The sequence below is a fragment of the Heteronotia binoei genome, chromosome 10 (genome assembly GCF_032191835.1).
Source record: "Heteronotia binoei isolate CCM8104 ecotype False Entrance Well chromosome 10, APGP_CSIRO_Hbin_v1, whole genome shotgun sequence".
NCBI lineage: Eukaryota > Metazoa > Chordata > Lepidosauria > Squamata > Gekkonidae > Heteronotia > Heteronotia binoei.
Window position 1 is genome coordinate 96,089,324 of NC_083232.1, and position 17,095 is coordinate 96,106,418.

Here is a 17,095-nt window from a genome sequence, read left to right on the forward strand (position 1 = left end):
TGGCTGACCCAAGGCCATTCAGCAGCTGCAAGTGGAGGAGTGGGGAATCAAACCCGGTTCTCTCAGGTAAGAGTCTGCGCACTTAACCGCCACACCGAACTGGCTCTCTGAAGCACACGGTATGAGTTGTATGTGGTTCTGATCTTACTGTTGCCATGAAAAGGGCCCTATCCACTCCCTTCTGTCTCAGCCCTACCCTCCCACCCTGTGAAGAATCAAAATTATAGTAATCAAATGTCACCTTATAGCGCTGGAATAAATGCTAAAAGTAAATCTACGTGAAACTCTACTGATTATATTATATAGCCCGTAGCTAGGTAACCATACTTCGTATTTATATAGGGCTTTAAAACGGTCAAAACATTTCACATATATTAATTCTGTAGTTCTTAAAAATATTATCATCCTGTTGCAGAAGTGGGGCTGAAGCTACGCGGCAGGAGTTTGTCTCAAATTTTCAAGACGATTCATGGTCAAGGGAAATTTGAAAGCAGAATCCCAAGAAGCTCAAACAGATGAGACCAAGATCAAAGCTCACAGTCCGGTTCAATCCACAGAATGCACATTGAAGGCCTCAATTTGCCTTGGGGTCACACAGTGAAACATTTTAACACTTCACCCTCCACTCAGTTTTGCTGGTTGGAGTCCCTGATGTGGTAATACCATTTTAGAGAAGACATGTCTTCTAAAAACCTGCGTTTGGGCAAAGTATTACAAGTCTGATATTTTGCTAGTAAGAGAAAAGACTCTTCCCTGGAGAGGATATAGGTAAAGAGATTAAAATATACAGTGCCTTGCTCTGTGACTGCAGTGGGGACCACGGATTCTTCTAGGAGATGATGTCCTGAAAAATCCACATCTTCAGCATGACTGGACAGAGTTGGTGGAGCTCCCACTGGTCCGGACGTCGCCTCTTCAGACAGATTCCCAACCAGTTGCTAAGCAAGAACATAAAACCAAACATCATCTGGACATACAGAAAAAAGCTTTATGGTGTGAAGTGAAATATAAACAAAATAGCTTTTGACATGTAACAATATCTGTTCAGATCCCTTTCAAATAAATCTGCAGTCGCATCTGTGCTTAATATCACAGATCTTTGCAGTCCACGAAGGCCAAGCTAGAAAAACTGATGGAACATCAGTTAATGGATCCAGGACCTCCCTAAGCTTCCAAGCTATTCAGTTGATCCAAATGCATTCTGTCAAAAGGCCGGAAGCCTTTCTTTCCCCTCTTCCCACCCTCCACCTTGAAGGGTCTATAACACGAGTGGCCAAACTGAGGCTCCGAAACCACACGCGGCTCTTTCACACACATTGTTTGGCTCTCAAAGCCCCTACTGCTCTGTTGGCTGGCTTGGAGAAGGCATTTCTCTTTAAATTGCTTCTCCAAGCCAAACCATCATTTAAAATTAAAGTTGCTTTCTTTCCACTTCTCCCTCCCCTCCCTTCTCATCTATTTCCTTCCAGCTCTTAAATATCTGACCAGGACTGGCCCTGCCACTAGGCAAACTAGGCGATTGCCTAGGGCGCCGGCCTTCTGGGGGCACCAAATTGAGTGCCCCTATGTGACTTGGTGATGTTATCAGTGCGGGGGGCATCAGACAGTCTAGGGCTGGCCCTGCATCTGATACTTATTCTATGTGGCTTTTACATTAAGCAAGTTTGGTCATCCCTGGTCTAATGAACTAAACATTTTCAGGAAGGCAAAGGTTTTCTCTGGATGCCCTGAACAGAAAATGGGCAATGCTTCGCTTATATGGAATGCCATGTCTGCAGATCTCCCACCGGGCCCCTTGGAGACGCTCCAGAATCGTACAGGAGCATGTTGCGGTCGGCAGAGTGGTCTAAGCAATGCTGGCACTCGGCACAGCTTTTCTTTGGCTGGCAGCTGAGTTTTCCCAAGTGGGATTCGGCATTCGCTTCGCTTCCACCCAGCCGAGGAATCCACTCGGAACAGGCGGCATCGGGCGGTTTGTTGAATTGCTGGCAAGTCCCATGTGAACATCAGCTTCCCAAAAGCATCTGTCGGCGGCTGTGCCGGTTATCGTAGACCGTGCCTCTCGTTTGGAATTTGGCAAGAGAGGCTACATTGAAATCTTCCCAGCATTTCTCCCGGCCAGCGTATAAACTCGGGGACTCATTGGCATTTAGATGCTTCGCCGCTGACGGACAATGTTTTATGTTTTGCTAAAGGCAGCGTGAATCTTGAGAGACGTGACGGACCCCAGTTCTGCCCGCTGTGCACTTTTAAGTCCCCGGCTATTAATTGAATATAATCTTTTAAAAAACCCGTGGAGACTTCCTCCCCCCCCTTCCCATTAGATTTGTACAGCTTAAGGAGAACAGATTGCTTTGTAAGGGTTTTGGGCTCGCGATTGTTTGGCTCGGAAATCGCCACCACGTAAAACACGGGGTGGTTCTGTTTCGCACAAAGAGCCTTCCTGTCGCAGCAAGCAGGACTTTGCACAAACTGCTCTTTGTCTGGGGGCAGACGAGAGGGTGGCCAAGAGTTGTCAAAAGCAATGGATGTAGAGCAGATACAAGCTACACAATCACCTCCCCTGCCATTTCATTCCGACAAATGTATGTGATCGGTTCCACCTCCAGATTGGCTGCGAGCTCACTGCACTACAAAGCGTATTAAGAGAACGTTTAAGAGACAAACGATTCCTCCATCTGAAGAGGAAAAAGAAGACGATATTGGATTTATAACCCACCCTACACTTGGAATCTCAGAGTGGCTTACAATACTTCCCCCCCCCACTCACACACAACAGACACCCTGTGGGGTGGGTGGGGCTGAGAGGGCCCTCCCAGAAGCTGCCCTTTCAAGGACAACTCCTGCAAGAGCTATGGCTGACCCAAGGCCATTCCAGCAGGTGCAAGTGGAGGAGTGGGGAATCGAACCCGGTTCTCCCAGATATGAATCCGCGCACTTCACCACGACACCAAACTGGCTCTCTCAGGGGAAAAGGCTGGGGGGTGGGCTTCATCTCCTTGGGTGGAAGGAGCCTTCTCACAAGACCCTCACCTTCCACCGGCGGAAAGTGCCTCCTGGGGTCATTTTGTAGAAAAAGAGGTGCTGGAGCTCATTAGCATAACTCGTTTGCATATACCACACACCCCTGACATCACTGGAAGGTGTAATAAATTATATCAGCTCAGCATCTACCTTAAAATGCTTCTTGATTTGTAATTGTCATAACAAAACCTTACTCCCATCATACTTTTACAATTACTTTCTCCAAGAGCTTACAGGGCTCTTCGTGCAGGGCCTCCTGTAAGCTCCAGGAGGATTGGCTACATCAGAGGTTTGTGGCCTAATATGCAAAGGAGCTCCTGCTACAAAAAAAGCCCTGCATCCAACCCTGGATGTATTAGTATTTTGCATCCTACTGATATCAGTTTGTGCCTCTTCATGCAACGCTGTGAATAACTGTTCTAACCAGGGCTTTTTTTGAGCAGGAACGCACAGGAACACAGTTCTGGCTGCCTACGCAAAAGGGGGTGTGGTCTGCTATGCAAATCAGTTCCTGCTGGGCTTTTTTATACAAAAGCCCTATGTGAAATGATGGGGGAGTGGCCTAATATGCAAATGAGTTCCTGCTGAGCTTTTTCTACCAAAAAAGCCCTGGTTCTAACCATTCTTTGTAGTAGGCAGGTGTCAAGAGTCACTCCATTTTGTTTATTTCAGTTTGTTCCTTTTTCCACATGTATCTAATTCATACATATGGCAAGGTTTATAAGCACTAGGAACTGCTGGGAAGGCCAGTTTCGACAATGCTTGTGTATGCCCATGATCCTGGATTAAAGAACTTGAACTCTACTTGTCTTATCCTTGTCTCTGGGTCTGACATTTTGTCGGAACTCTTTTTACCCCAAACTGGCCTAATCCCTCACCACAATGGCTGGTGAACAGGACCAAGCTGCGGGTACCACCAAAACCACTGAAGAGGGGGAACCCAAGCCCAAGGGGCCACGGGTTACTCCAGCCATCGTGACGGTGCGCTGAAGGGATTGGAGCTCCATGGATTTCCGGGAGAGTATTATCGGAGATCTGAGAAAGGACCCCCAACAACAACACCGACTCTCGGGACTACAACAGTCTTACCACCCGTGGGGGTTCCAAGGAGTCAAGAGAGGAGGGGAGTACCCTCGGACAAGTGGATCGGGGAACGGTGCTGCAGAATGGGTGCAAGAAGCCCTTGCCAGCCAGAGCAGCCAACTCCGAGAAGAGATGCAAGCCATGCACACCTTCTTGATCCAAGAGATGCAGAACCTCACCCAGCAGGTGCGGGCGATAGGGGAACGGGTCGCGGCCGCGCCCCCCCCTTCAACCAGTTCCAGTGGGGGGCGACCAGCCTTTGATCCCCGCTGGAGGAGAACCCCCAGCCGGGGGCGAACCATGCTGGCTGGGGCTGATGGGAGTTGTAGGCAAAAAGCATCTGGAGAGCTACTGTTGGCCACCCCTGCCCTAGGCAAATGCCTTGTTTGCCTAGTGGGAGGGCCGGCCCCGGTAATAGGCACAAGAGGATCATAAAGATGGAATTGTTTTAGTGATAGAATAAAGAAGAGCATGCCAAATGCAGGGGGTTTTTTTAACGTAAATGTATAGCTGATTTCCCCCCCCCCGCAGCATAATTTTGGGGCAAATCAGAAGGCTCCAGCCCAAGCAAAACCTCTGAGTACATTTGAAAGAAGCAGTCTTGAAACTACAAGAGAAAGTTCATGGAGTGGGGGTGTCTTCATAGGTTCAATTCCATTGAATGCCAGTCCCAAAAGTGGGAGCCGATTACAGTAATTATCAAAAGCTGAGAATATCATCATCCCAGCCTCAATGACGGTGTGCCTCTAGATCAGGGCTTTTTCCCTGGGGGAATGCAGGAGAACCGGGCTCCAGAATCTCTTCATGGAAACAAAATTCTCAAAAATTGTCTAAAAGTTCATGAGGGGGCACCCATGCGTTTTGAAGAGTCCCGTGGGGCAGAGTGGGAAGCTGCATTATTGCAGTCCAGACTCTGCTCATGACCTGAGTTCGATCCCAGCGGAAGGTGGGTTCAGGTAGCTGGCTCAAGGTTAACTCAGCCTTCCACCCTTCCGAGGGCAGTAAAATGAGGACCCAGCTTGCTGGGGGGGGGGGAGTGTGGATGACTGAGGAAGGCAATGGCAAACCACCCCGTTAAAAGTCTGCCGTGAAAACGTCATGATGCGACGTCACCCCGGAGTCGGAAACGATTGGTGCTTGCACAGGGGACTGCTTTTACCTTTTACCCACGTGTTTCTCCTTCATTTCCCTCTTGAGAGTTCCCTCACCTCTTATTCCCCTGCTCTAGATGCTAAGTACCGACAGCAGCAATCAAACATAAAGTTCAGCAGAAAATTCTGGCAAAAGAAGTACTTTCTGATTCAGAGTTCTAAATGCAGTTGTTATTCTGGTGGCATAGCAATCATTCTGTCTTTCAAGAGGACTCTGCTGCCCCCTCTGGACACAGACAGATGCGAAGCAAAAGAGTCTTCGGCAGTTGATAAAAGCTACTCTTCTAGGGATGCCGGTCCCCAGGTGGGGGCAGGGGATCCCCCAGTTTGGAGGCCCCCTCCTGCTTCAGGGTCATCAGAAAGCGGTGGGGGGGAGGGATATGTCTGCTGGGCACTCCATTCCCTATGGAGACTGATTCCCATACAGTATGATGGAGAATTGATACGTGGGTATCTGGGGAGGGGGGTGTTTTTTGAGGTAGAGGCACCAAAGTTTCAGCATAGCATATGGTGCCTCTCCCCAAAATACCCTCCAAGTTTCAAAAGGATTGGGAGCAGGGGGTCCAATTCTTTGAGCCCCAAAAGAAGGTGCCCCCATCCTTCATTATTTTCAGTGGAGGAAAGGCATTTAAAAGGAGCATGGTCCCTTTAAATATTATGGCCAGAACTCCCTTTGGAGTTCAATTATGCTTGTCACACCCTTGCTCCTGGCTCCACCCCCAAAGTCCCCAGATATTTCTTCGATCAGACTTGGCAACCCTATACTCTTCCAATTTAATGTCCCTTCTAAATGTGCCATTCTCACTGGGTGGGGAAAATGTAAAATAATATAAATTAAAATAATAAAATATAATAATTTTTAAAAATCTTTCCCCAGTCTTGACAGCAGCTCTCTGGGGCTATTGATTTGCTTTTTAAACAAAGAAAGCAAACACAGAAGATCCTCAGTCACATTTTTGTGTGTGTCAGGTCTGTTTTAGCCAATGAATGGAACTGAAACTGTCATCTGCCCAAATGTGGACTGCAGATGGCTGAGTGTTTGGTCACCTGCAAAAGAAGGAAGCATCTTTGCTGCCCCTGAAGAGTTCATAAAGGGAATAAGTGGCAGATCACTTTGCCTTTGACCACTCCCAGGGATTTTTTTGTAGCAGGAACTCCTTTGCATCTTAGGCCACACCTCCCTGATGTAGCCAATCCTTCAAGAGCTTACCTACTGCTACAAAAAAAAGCCCTGACCACTCCACGCATGAAATGGCCATTGCCTTCATCCTATGCACCCAGCAGCCAAAAGTAGACTTTGTGCCACAAGAATAAATCAGGAAAAAGGTCCAATACTTACTGGGATGTGTGTGGGCCGAATGACTTCCTGTGTCTCAGGGATTCCTTCCTGTTCCTGAACGTCATCATGGCCACTGCCCTCTCCCGAAGCCTGGGAGAACCAGACCACAATGAAGAACTTAATACATGTTATCATGAGGGGTTTCATGGACACTGAGTGCATTCAGCGCAGCCAAACGCCACAGGCTGAAAAAGCACACAAAAGTCCTCCACGTTAATTTCTAGGCTGTATCACCGACAAAGCAAACGATACACTTTACGTTTTCTGTGCAATCCACTAAGGGAGTCATTGTTGATCGTCAAAATTCCTGTGTATCAGAAGGAATGGTTTTCTGATTTCACAAGAAAACAATGCAGCATTTGTAGAGTTAACATCACAACATATATTATATCACAATACCCAGGGGTGGAATTCTAGCAGGAGCTCCTTTGCATATTAGACCATGCACCCCTGATGTAGCCAGTCCTCTAAGAGCTGACAAAAAAGAGCCTTGTAAGTTCTTGGAGGATTGGCTACATCAGGGGTGTGTGGCCTAATATGCAAAGGAGCTCCTGCTAGAATTCTACCCCATAATTCCAAAGGGTTGGTCCTGTGAGGACAGCATAACCTTTATGGAATGGGGCATAATCTACACAAGTCACAGTTGAGGGTTCTGAAAACCTGAGGAAATTCCCAGATTTGCAAGGAAAAAAGCTAAATTGGGGGGGGGGGGGGTTTAAACAAAAAAAAAATAATTTGTGGTTAACTCTCCAAAGTATTTACTAGTGAAATCCTTGCGAAATCACTTTGGCTGGAGAGCCAGTTTGGTGTAGTGGTTAAGTGTGTGGACTCTTATCTGGGAGAACCAGGTTTGATTCCCCACTCCTCCACTTGCACCTGCTAGCATGGCCTTGGGTCAGCCATAGCTCTGGCAGAGGTTGTCCTTGAAAGGGCAGCTGTTGTGAGAGCCCTCTCCAGCCCCACCCACCTCACAGGGTGTTTGTTGTGGGGGAGGAAGGTAAAGGAGATTGTGAGCCGCTCTGAGACTCTTCGGAGTGGAGGGCGGGATATAAATCCAATATCATCTTCTTCTTCTTCCTCTCTTTTGCCGTAACAACCACAACACACAACAGAGTTCCCTCTCCAATATTAGAGGGGGGGTGTCTTTGAACAGGCAGCCAGGTCAAAGAGGTCATGAAAACCACAAGGGGGGGGGGGGGGGAGACAAGCTAGAAGGATAATGGCAGAGTTGCCAGGTTCTCTCTTCACTCCAGTGGGGGGATTTGTGGGGCATTCTGGGGGGTAGGCAGGGAAATTGCACAACATTGCATAATGTGCTGACATTACCTGAACATGACATATTTGATCAATGATGCTATGGGTGACGCTCTGGTTTTGGGCAAAACTGGTAAATTTGCCCTCAAAGTTTTGCCCCAAAACCGAGTATCTTTGTGTGATGTCCTCAACTAGATGAGGTCACTTCGGGGTGACATAATCATGTTAAGGATGTCACATGGCAACGTCCCTGTTTAGGGGCAGGGTTTCCCCTGCTGGCCAGCTGGTCCACAGTGGGGAGAAGCTTCCGAAACGGGGGTTGCACTTTAGTGATCTCTTGCAAGTGGATTTTGCCATTTCACGGAGTAAAAACCAGCCGCAAAGTGCATCAAAAGTAGATTGAAAGTGCATGATACAATGTATGAAAAAGTGCCCTTTGGCTTCTGGAAACAGCTGTCCTAAACCCATTGCTTGTCATTGCTGTGGAAAACTTGTACGTTGGAGTACTCACGTAGGGATCGTCATCCTCACATTGATCTTCGGCAGCCTTTGGGTCTGGTTTGATGATGAGCTGCTGGATGGAGCCCTGGGTAGAAAAAGAAGAGCCGATTAACATGACAGCTTTTCCATCCCCCGCACAACATTGGATGGCTCTTTGATGGAAGCCTTGCAGATTAAGTAACTAACAGACTGTGGGAAACTGTAGAAAAGGGAAGGGAAGCAAGCTTAGAACTGGTTAAATTGTTAATTGTTCATTTGTTAAATTATGATCAAGCTTACAGAAATAGCAGGCTAAACTCCCATCCAATGGGTCTTGAACTCCCAGATGCATATAAAACTTTGCCAGATCTTGAGAGGACATGCATGTCTAAAACTAAGAATCTTATACCCTAACTGATGGCTACAAGTTAAAAAAAAATCAAGCTATCCCAAACACTAGGATAAGCCAGGCCATCTCGCATCTGGCAACTAGTGGTGAGAGTAAACAAATCAGGCTACCTTGATAAGAGCTGCTAACAAGCATGAGAGAGACAGAAAAATATTCTCTTGGGAGTTACCAGACGGCTGCCCCGTCATAGAACTCAACACAGCTAAAAGTCAAGCACCAGCCTGTAACAAAGATGGAGTCACAAAGGCTATACAACATCCAAAGACAATGCAATTGGCATTTGACTTGTGGAGATCTGGAAAAACCAACCAGAGGTGAAGCAAAGCATAAGTATTAACATGGCATATTAAATGAATGTGATTACCTAGCAGGAAGCTACTTACAGCAACAGATGGTACGAACTATACACAGTGGTATAGATCACAACACCCAGGGCTCTCTCTGAGCACAAAGACCTATAACGAAACGTTTTTTGTCTCTGTCAAGCATGCGGTTTCAATTACGAGTCACGTTTGATACAAAACTACGTTTATTGATAGCCCGATACTTTCAGTGTAACAGACTCTTGAGAACGATGCTAAAGATACATTTATACAATACTTTTAAGGCATACTTCAAAAGGATTCCAAAAGGTGGGGGCGAGGGATGCGCTCTCACGCATAAACTATCATAAATGTCTACATTCTCATGGTGTTATCAGGACTCCGTCCTTGCTTTCCCCAGATGTGTCGCACTCCCTAAGAAGAATGTATGGGAAGGTACTGATTACTCTTTCCCAAGTTAGTTTCGTTTCTCTCTACTTCTACTTTGCAAGCAATAAAGTAAGAAGGGGGGGGGGGGATAACAGAGTTAACAGACCTTGGTCCTCCATGACATTTCACAGGCCAGCTTTATGGAGGACCCTAAAACAATCAATTACCAATGGAATTCTACCATGCTTGACAGTCTCTCCATCAGCACATTTAATTTAAGCTCAACTTTGCAGCTGAGAGTTTGCATGTTGAAAGCTTACCCATTTAAAAAAAATGCACAAAAAACTGTGCAGGGCACATGAGGTCAGCTCGGTGCTTCTCTTTAACACTCTAGGGTTTTTCTAAACGCAGGAAAGTTATGACAAGTTGCAATTCTATTTCAGTTCCAGTAATTATGCATGTATTTGCAATTATGAATGTAAATTGTCATACAAATGTTGTCCTCTTTTTTGAGAGCTTGAGTCCTTTTTTGGGCATCTGTCGATGGCCAGTCTTGTGTCACCAGACATCGGCATGCGGACTGAAGCCATGTGAAAACTTGTGGCTCAAGAAGTCATGTCTTTAATAGGCAGCAAGCAAAAATTGACTGCCTTAACATTTGGTCTGCATTTGTGGGTCTGCTGACATCACAAAATGCATTCTCTTCTTGTGTCAATCTGTTCCCTCCTTCACCAACTTAGAGCTTCCCCTTCCTCTTTTTGGGTGAGATGCTGTGCTTTTAATTATGAAAAAAAATAAAAGTCAAAAAATAAAAGACCTCCACTGGATTAAACCAAAAGCCCTTCTAGTCCAGCATCCTTCAGCAGTGGCCAGCTAGATCCCAACAGTGGCCCTTACTCATCTGCATATTAGGCCACACACCCCTAATGTCACCATTGTTTCACAGTTTTCTACAGAAAAGCCTAGCAGGGATTCATTTACGTATTAGGCCACACCCCCTGACATCAAGCCAACCGGAACTGCATTCCTGTGCGTTCTTGCTCAAAAAAAGCCCTTCCTTTACTGAAAAATTACAAAAGCAAAACTTGAAAATTTCAGAACTTTGCTGATGTGGGAAATGTCCACTAATTTCCCCAAAGCTACATACAGATTCTGAAGGCAAACTTGCTCCTTAAATTGCCTTATGATGCTTGCTATCCTATCAGATGTAAGACAGCAGAAAGAGCCAATGGATCAAACGTAATGGGTCAAAGATTTTCCAGAGTGAATATCTCCCGTTTGGTGCAGCAGTTAAGTGTGTGGACTCTTATCTGGGAGAACCGCTTTTGATTCCCCACGCCTCCATTTGCACCTGCTGGAATGGCCTTGAGTCAACCATACCTCTCGCAGAGCTATCCTTGAAAGGGCAGCTTCTGTGAGAACTCTCTCAGCCCCACCTGCCTCACAGGATGTCTGTTGTGGGTGAAGAAGGTAAAAGGAGATTGTGAGCTGCTCTGAGACTCTTCGGAGTGGAGGGCGGGATATAAATCCAATATCTTCATCTCCCTCACAGGGTGTCTGTTGTGGGGGTGGGGAAGGGGAAGGAGATTGTGAGCGCTCTGAGACTCTTCGGAGTGGAGGGCAGGATATAAATCCAATATCTTCATCTACCTCACAGGGTGTCTGTTGTGGGGGAGGAAGGGAAAGGAGATTGTGAGCCGCTCTGAGACTCTTCGGAGTGGAGGGCGGAATATAAATCCAATATCTTCATCTACCTCACAGGGTGTCTGTTGTGGGGGTGGGGAAGGGGAAGGAGATTGTGAGCGCTCTGAGACTCTTCGGAGTGGAGGGCAGGATATAAATCCAATATCTTCATCTACCTCACAGGGTGTCTGTTGTGGGGGAGGAAGGGAAAGGAGATTGTGAGCCGCTCTGAGACTCTTGAGTGGAGGGTGGGATATAAATCCAATATCTTCATCTACCTGACAGGGTGTCTATTGTGGGGGAGGAAGGGAAAGGAGATTGTGAGCCGCTCTGAGACTCTTCGGAGTGGAGGGCGGGATATAAATCCAATATCTTCATCTACCTCACAGGGTGTCTATTGTGGGGGAGGAAGGGAAAGGAGATTGTGAGCTGCTCTGAGACTCTGACATTCAGAGTGAAGGGTGGGATATAAATCCAATATCATCTTCTTTCTTTTGTTTGAAGGATGGAAGACACTTTAAATTTCCCAAGACATGATTGCCCAGCATTTTACACAAAAAAAGTACCCAATAACAGAATTTTGACCTGAGTACAATTATCAATTGTGCTTTACTTCTGATCTGGTAGAGGAACTCCTCTGCTCTTTCCCAACATTGCTTGGGGTTGCATGGCTCTCCTGGGATCTGCCAGGAAGTCTTGACCCATTTTTTGCAAGTCGCGACACTAAATTCTTTCACTACAGTTGATATTACAATTTAATTAAATGAGAGAAAACAAAACTTGAGATCTTTGTTTTCATTTGGCTCCTATTTTCCCCTTTGGCCAACTTCCCCATTTCCGCTAGAATCAAGCTGGTTGTCAGTTCCGAGCAAGACTCAGTGGGAAGACGGATGAGTTAAACTGATAACGTCTTGGAGTTTGGATTTATTTCATTTGAGTAACATGGCATACACAGGCATACGTTGTCATCCGTCTTTAGGCACTTCCTTTCGCATGTACAAATGCAGCTTCGTGGATGCTTTCCCATTCTACTGGGCAGCCAGAAAATTCATAAGACCGATCTCTTGGTTCTGGCGTGCTCATTGAAGTGATTTATTGTAAAGTGAGTTCAGCCAGCTCTGAATCAACCAAGAACACTTTATTGCAAGAAGAAACAGTCACAAACAGTACAGGCATTTCACTCATTACATGCACTCTGGCCATGGTTAACCACGCCCCCCTAGGAGGCGACAATTACTCCCATTGGATCACTCCAGAATCCTTTATTTGCATCTCTTTGTTACAAGTTGTTACATGCCGAGCATCCTGATTGGCCAGTTCTTTCAGGCTTCAGGATCCTGGTTTGCAAGGAGTGCCCTTCTCCAGCTCAGGAAACAAAACCCCAGTACAACACAATACATAACATGATTAATATTATGTCAGCGTACTACATATATATATATATATATATATATATATATATATATATATATATATATATATATATATATATATATATATATATATATATATATATAAATTCCCTAAAAGAAATATGCCAGGAAAGATTTTTGAGCCCATGGGCATCTTTGGAACACAGTTAGCTACATTTGTGGATCTGAGAAACGTTATCATTCAGATGTACAGCAATAGTCTAGCAGCAAGCTCACCCAGAAATGTATCAAGTGGTGATACTTACAGTGAATTTTTCTAATCCTGTGGCTCCTGCATTCCCAACAAATATTCCTGAACTGGGCTCAAAGAACAGAGCCTGAGCAGATCGCTGAAACTGGATCCTGTGATATTCTTCACAATCCATGAACAATACAATGTCGTTTTCCTGCACGGTCAATGTAAAACGGTTCCATTTGTTGGTCATCACTGGGACTTTGAAGGAAGCTGCCTCTCGGGATATGTGAGACCTGGGCTCGGTGTAATACATAATTATCCTCTGGGTGCCATCGTCTACCGCTGACAGCCTGACTCCCAAATAAATCTTCTTCTGAAAGGCATCCGTGATGGCAAACAACACCCCTCCATGGTCACTGTTTGGCTTGGCTGTGACAGTGACAGCAAAATCTCGGAAGAACCGCTGAGGTATCAGAGTCCTCGTCAGACGGCCAATGTTAGCATCCGGTCCAAAACTGTATGCCGGAAACCCTCCATAGCCGGTGATAAAAGAGACGGAAGGGGGAAGGGGGACGCCTATTAGTTCTGTGAGGTCCAAGTGCCCCTTTGATCCTCGTTCTGTAGTGCAAGATAAAAACACAGAATAGAGATTCCATCATTTATTGTTCTTGTGCAATGAAAAGCTATAGTGAGATACTCTGCACAAACATTATGCTGCTTGTAGGGTGCTGTTGCCAGGTCTAACTCAGAAAATTGGAGGGGGAGCTGGGAGACTATCCCATTCCCTAAAAGAAATAAAAATTCAGCAGTGCAGGTCCCCTGAATACAGTCTTCCCTTCCTTGGCCCCCAGCAGCTGCACTTCCACTAAATGAATGTGAACACATGCTCACACATTCTCACAAGGCAAAAATAGATACAATCAGCAAGCACACACTCTTGTGATCTCACTGGGGCAATTTACTCACGTTGCTGAATGTGACCATCTGCTGTATTTCAACCAATTTTTTCAGGAAAACGAAAGAACAGCCTAGGGTGGAGTTTCTGCCACACAAACAGAGGAACTGTGAGCCACATGGCTCTATCTGCTTGCCCCACCACCCTCCAGCTTTCCTCTTGCCAGATCTAAAGGCACACACACATTCAGAAACATGAACAGTTGCAAGCCTTTTCTAAACTTCCTGGAGGTTAGCTACCCTAGCACCCGGAACTTATTTCCTAGGCATGTGCAGGTAATTTCAGATTGGGCTCACAGCCCAAGTAGAGGAGAGTGCTGAAGACTCCAATCTTTGGTGGTGGTGTACCATTTTCCCAACCTGAAATAACTCTGCAGGGCTGGGACATGCCTAGGATTGCCAGTTCTGAATGGAGAAATACCTGGAGATTTGAGTGGTAGAGCAGGGGGGAAGGGGAGGCGGGTGGAAATGGCAGAGACCTCAGAGGTGTGATGCCATAAAGTCCACCCACCCATGCCTTCCCTCCATTGGAAATAACGAAGGATAGGGACACCTTCTTCTGAGGCTCATAGAATTGGACCCCCTGGCCCAATCTTTTTGAAACTTGGAGGGTATTTTGGGGAGAGGCACTGGATGGTATGCTGAAAACTTAGTGTCTCTACTTTTAAAAACAGCCCCCCCAGAAAGCCACGGATCAATTCTCCATTATACCCTATGGGAATTGGTCTCCATAGGGAATAATGGAGTGTCCAGCAGACATTTCCCTCCTCACCCCTGCTTTCTGATGACCCTGAAATGGGGGAAGGGTCTGTAACCTGGGGATTGACAACCCTATTGGTGACCCCAGTACAATGTCATACTGTCCACCCTTTGAAGCAGCCATTTCCTCCAGGGGAATGGATCTCTGCTATCCGGAGTTCAGCTGAAATTCTGGGAGGTCTCCAGTGGATGATGATATTGGATTTATATCCTGCCTTCCACTCTGAATCTCAGAGTGGCTCACAACCTCCTTTACCTTCCTCCCCCACAACCTTCCTCCCCCTGTGAGGTGGGTGGGGCTGAGAGAGCTCTCCCAGAAGCTGCCCTTTCAAGGACAACTCTGCGAGAGCTATGTCTGGCCCAAGGCCATTCCAGCAGCTGCAAGTGGAGGAGTGGGGAATCGAACCCGGTTCTCCCAGATAAGAGTCCGCACACTTAGCCACTGCACCAAACTGGTTTCCACAAAGAGGGTGAAACTGGGCTCAGTTTGTAACCGGTGTTCCCTCTAAGCTGAGTTAGTGTGAGCCAACGCACAGTTTTTTAGCCTCCAGCTCACACATTTTTGTCCTAGCTCAGGAAAAATGGCCCCAGAGCAAACTAATTTATGCAGCAGCTCACATCTTCAATACCAGAAGGTCACAAAGTAGAATTTTTGCTCACAAGACTCCAGGGCTTAGAGGGAGAATTGTCTGTAACATGAGTTCATGAAATCAATCTTTCTACATTAATGCAGAAGAACCTTATGGCCTTAGTCCATCAGTACAAAAATGATGGAAATATAATCTAGGGGGTCGATGTCAATAGAAGGTGCGTCCATTGGCATGTTGGACAGCAACGGACGTTTCATACCATCAGTGCCCTGTGCTGCACACACATCATTTGACAGGTGATCTTTGCAATGATTCATGTCCTTTTTCCCCAGCCAAGTCTCCAGTATAAAAGCAAAGCCACTAGAACCGGCAGCATTTTCCATTCTCAATATTACATATGAATTCAGAACGACAGAAGAATTTTGCCAGGCACCTTATTCCATTTATGACCTGATTTTGAAAGCTCGGCCTTGATACACCGAGCGCGGCTCTATCTCTGGGCAAGTCACGACTGAAATGTTTTCTAGAACATTTCAAGTGGCTTTGCGTTAATATTAGAAATAATTTTCTCCCGGAGATGCAGCGGCGCTACAGACGGCGGAGGTCAGTTCCTGTGGAGGAAATGGCTGCTTTTGGAGGGTAGACTGTGTGGCAGAGGTGCCCACGGCCCCTGCCAAGAGCTTTGAGAAAGTGGGCAGGCCAAGTGCGGCTGTTGCCCAGCAGGGCTTCTGACTGGCCGTGCAGATTTTAGCAATCCGGTCAAGCTCCAGGCAGCTTCTGCCTGGAATTTTTTTTTTGTTAAAACAACAAATATTTTATTGAAGCTTTATGTCGGATGCAACTAGTCATAGGTCAGAAAAAAGGAGAAAAATTCAAAATGCAATCGAATGTCAAAGCGCAGAATGAGAGGAATATAGCGCATTACAAATTATTTCTACATGAACAATTAGCGTTGCCAGTTCCTCTAGAGCAGGGGTCCTCAAACTACGGCCCGCGGGCCAGATGCGGCCCGCTGAGGACGTTTATGCGGCCTGCCGGGTTATGGCAAAATCAGACCAGAAGTGACATTCGACCTAAACTCGCGTTAGCAACGCACACTTCCGGCACTGGGCTGAGGCGGCGGAGACAGAGTGTGAGATGATACCGAAGTGAGGTGAGTTCCCAGGCCGGGGTGTGTGGTGTGGGGAAGGGAGAGAGATGCAGAAGACGGAGAACTGACGGCCCACGGCCTTGTACACTAACGGCAGTCTGGCCCTCCAACAGTCTGAGGGACAGTGAACTAGCCCCCTATTTAAAAAGTTTGAGGACCCCTGCTCTTGAGTTACAGGAGGCCAGACCGGCATATCAGTAACTGAGGGGTTTGCTAAGATAGGAGGGGATACACATGGAGCAGCAAAAATGTTAGAGAAGTAATCAACCCATGTTTGCTCAGAAATATCTGGGTCAGTAACAGAATTGTTTTTTTAGATTACCTGAAATGATTCTCCAGAAAGCCTTATTATCGTTAGATTTTATCGAGTGGTAAAGTTGGTCCCATTTATTCTGAAAGAAAGCTTTCTTTTTAGATATAGTAAGCTCCAGGTAGGCTGTCTTATAAGCAATGTAGGCCTTAATTTTTGTTTGGTCTTTGGAGTGACAAGCCTCTTTATTTTGATTTTATCTCCAATGTTTAAATTTTTATATTCTGTGTATTTTTGTTTGAATCTATTATGCCATTAAAGGTTTGGTATGGTATGGGTTGCCAGTTCCTAGGTGGGGCCAGGGGATCCCCTAGTTTGGAGGTCCTCCCCCCACTTCAGGGCCATCAGAAAGCAGGGGGCGGGGGAGGGAAATGTCTGCTGGGCACTCCATTATACCTCATGGAGACCAGTTCCCATAGGATATAATAGGAATCTGGGACTTGAGGAGGGCTGTTTTTTGAGGTAGATTCACCACATTTTCCATATAGCATCCAGTGGCTCTCCTCAAAATACTCCCCAAGTTTCAAAAAGATTGGACCAGGGGGACCAATTCTATGAGCCCCCAAAGAAAGTACTGCTATCCTCCAGTATTTCCAAAGGAGGAAAGGC

At 46.3% G+C, this 17,095-nt stretch overlaps 1 protein-coding gene across 1 annotated transcript in view; it reads right to left on the minus strand.

The window, feature by feature from the left end:
- COL15A1 (collagen type XV alpha 1 chain) overlaps positions 1 to 17,095 on the minus strand; it is a 339,567-nt gene that overhangs the window by 188,637 nt on the left and 133,835 nt on the right. Inside the window, exons 3-6 of the mRNA XM_060247740.1 lie at positions 12,794 to 13,341; positions 8,363 to 8,437; positions 6,598 to 6,687; positions 794 to 938 (exon numbers count right to left, since the gene is read on the minus strand). Coding sequence (XP_060103723.1) covers positions 794 to 938; positions 6,598 to 6,687; positions 8,363 to 8,437; positions 12,794 to 13,341 — 858 coding nt within the window. The remainder of the gene's footprint in view (positions 1 to 793; positions 939 to 6,597; positions 6,688 to 8,362; positions 8,438 to 12,793; positions 13,342 to 17,095) is intronic.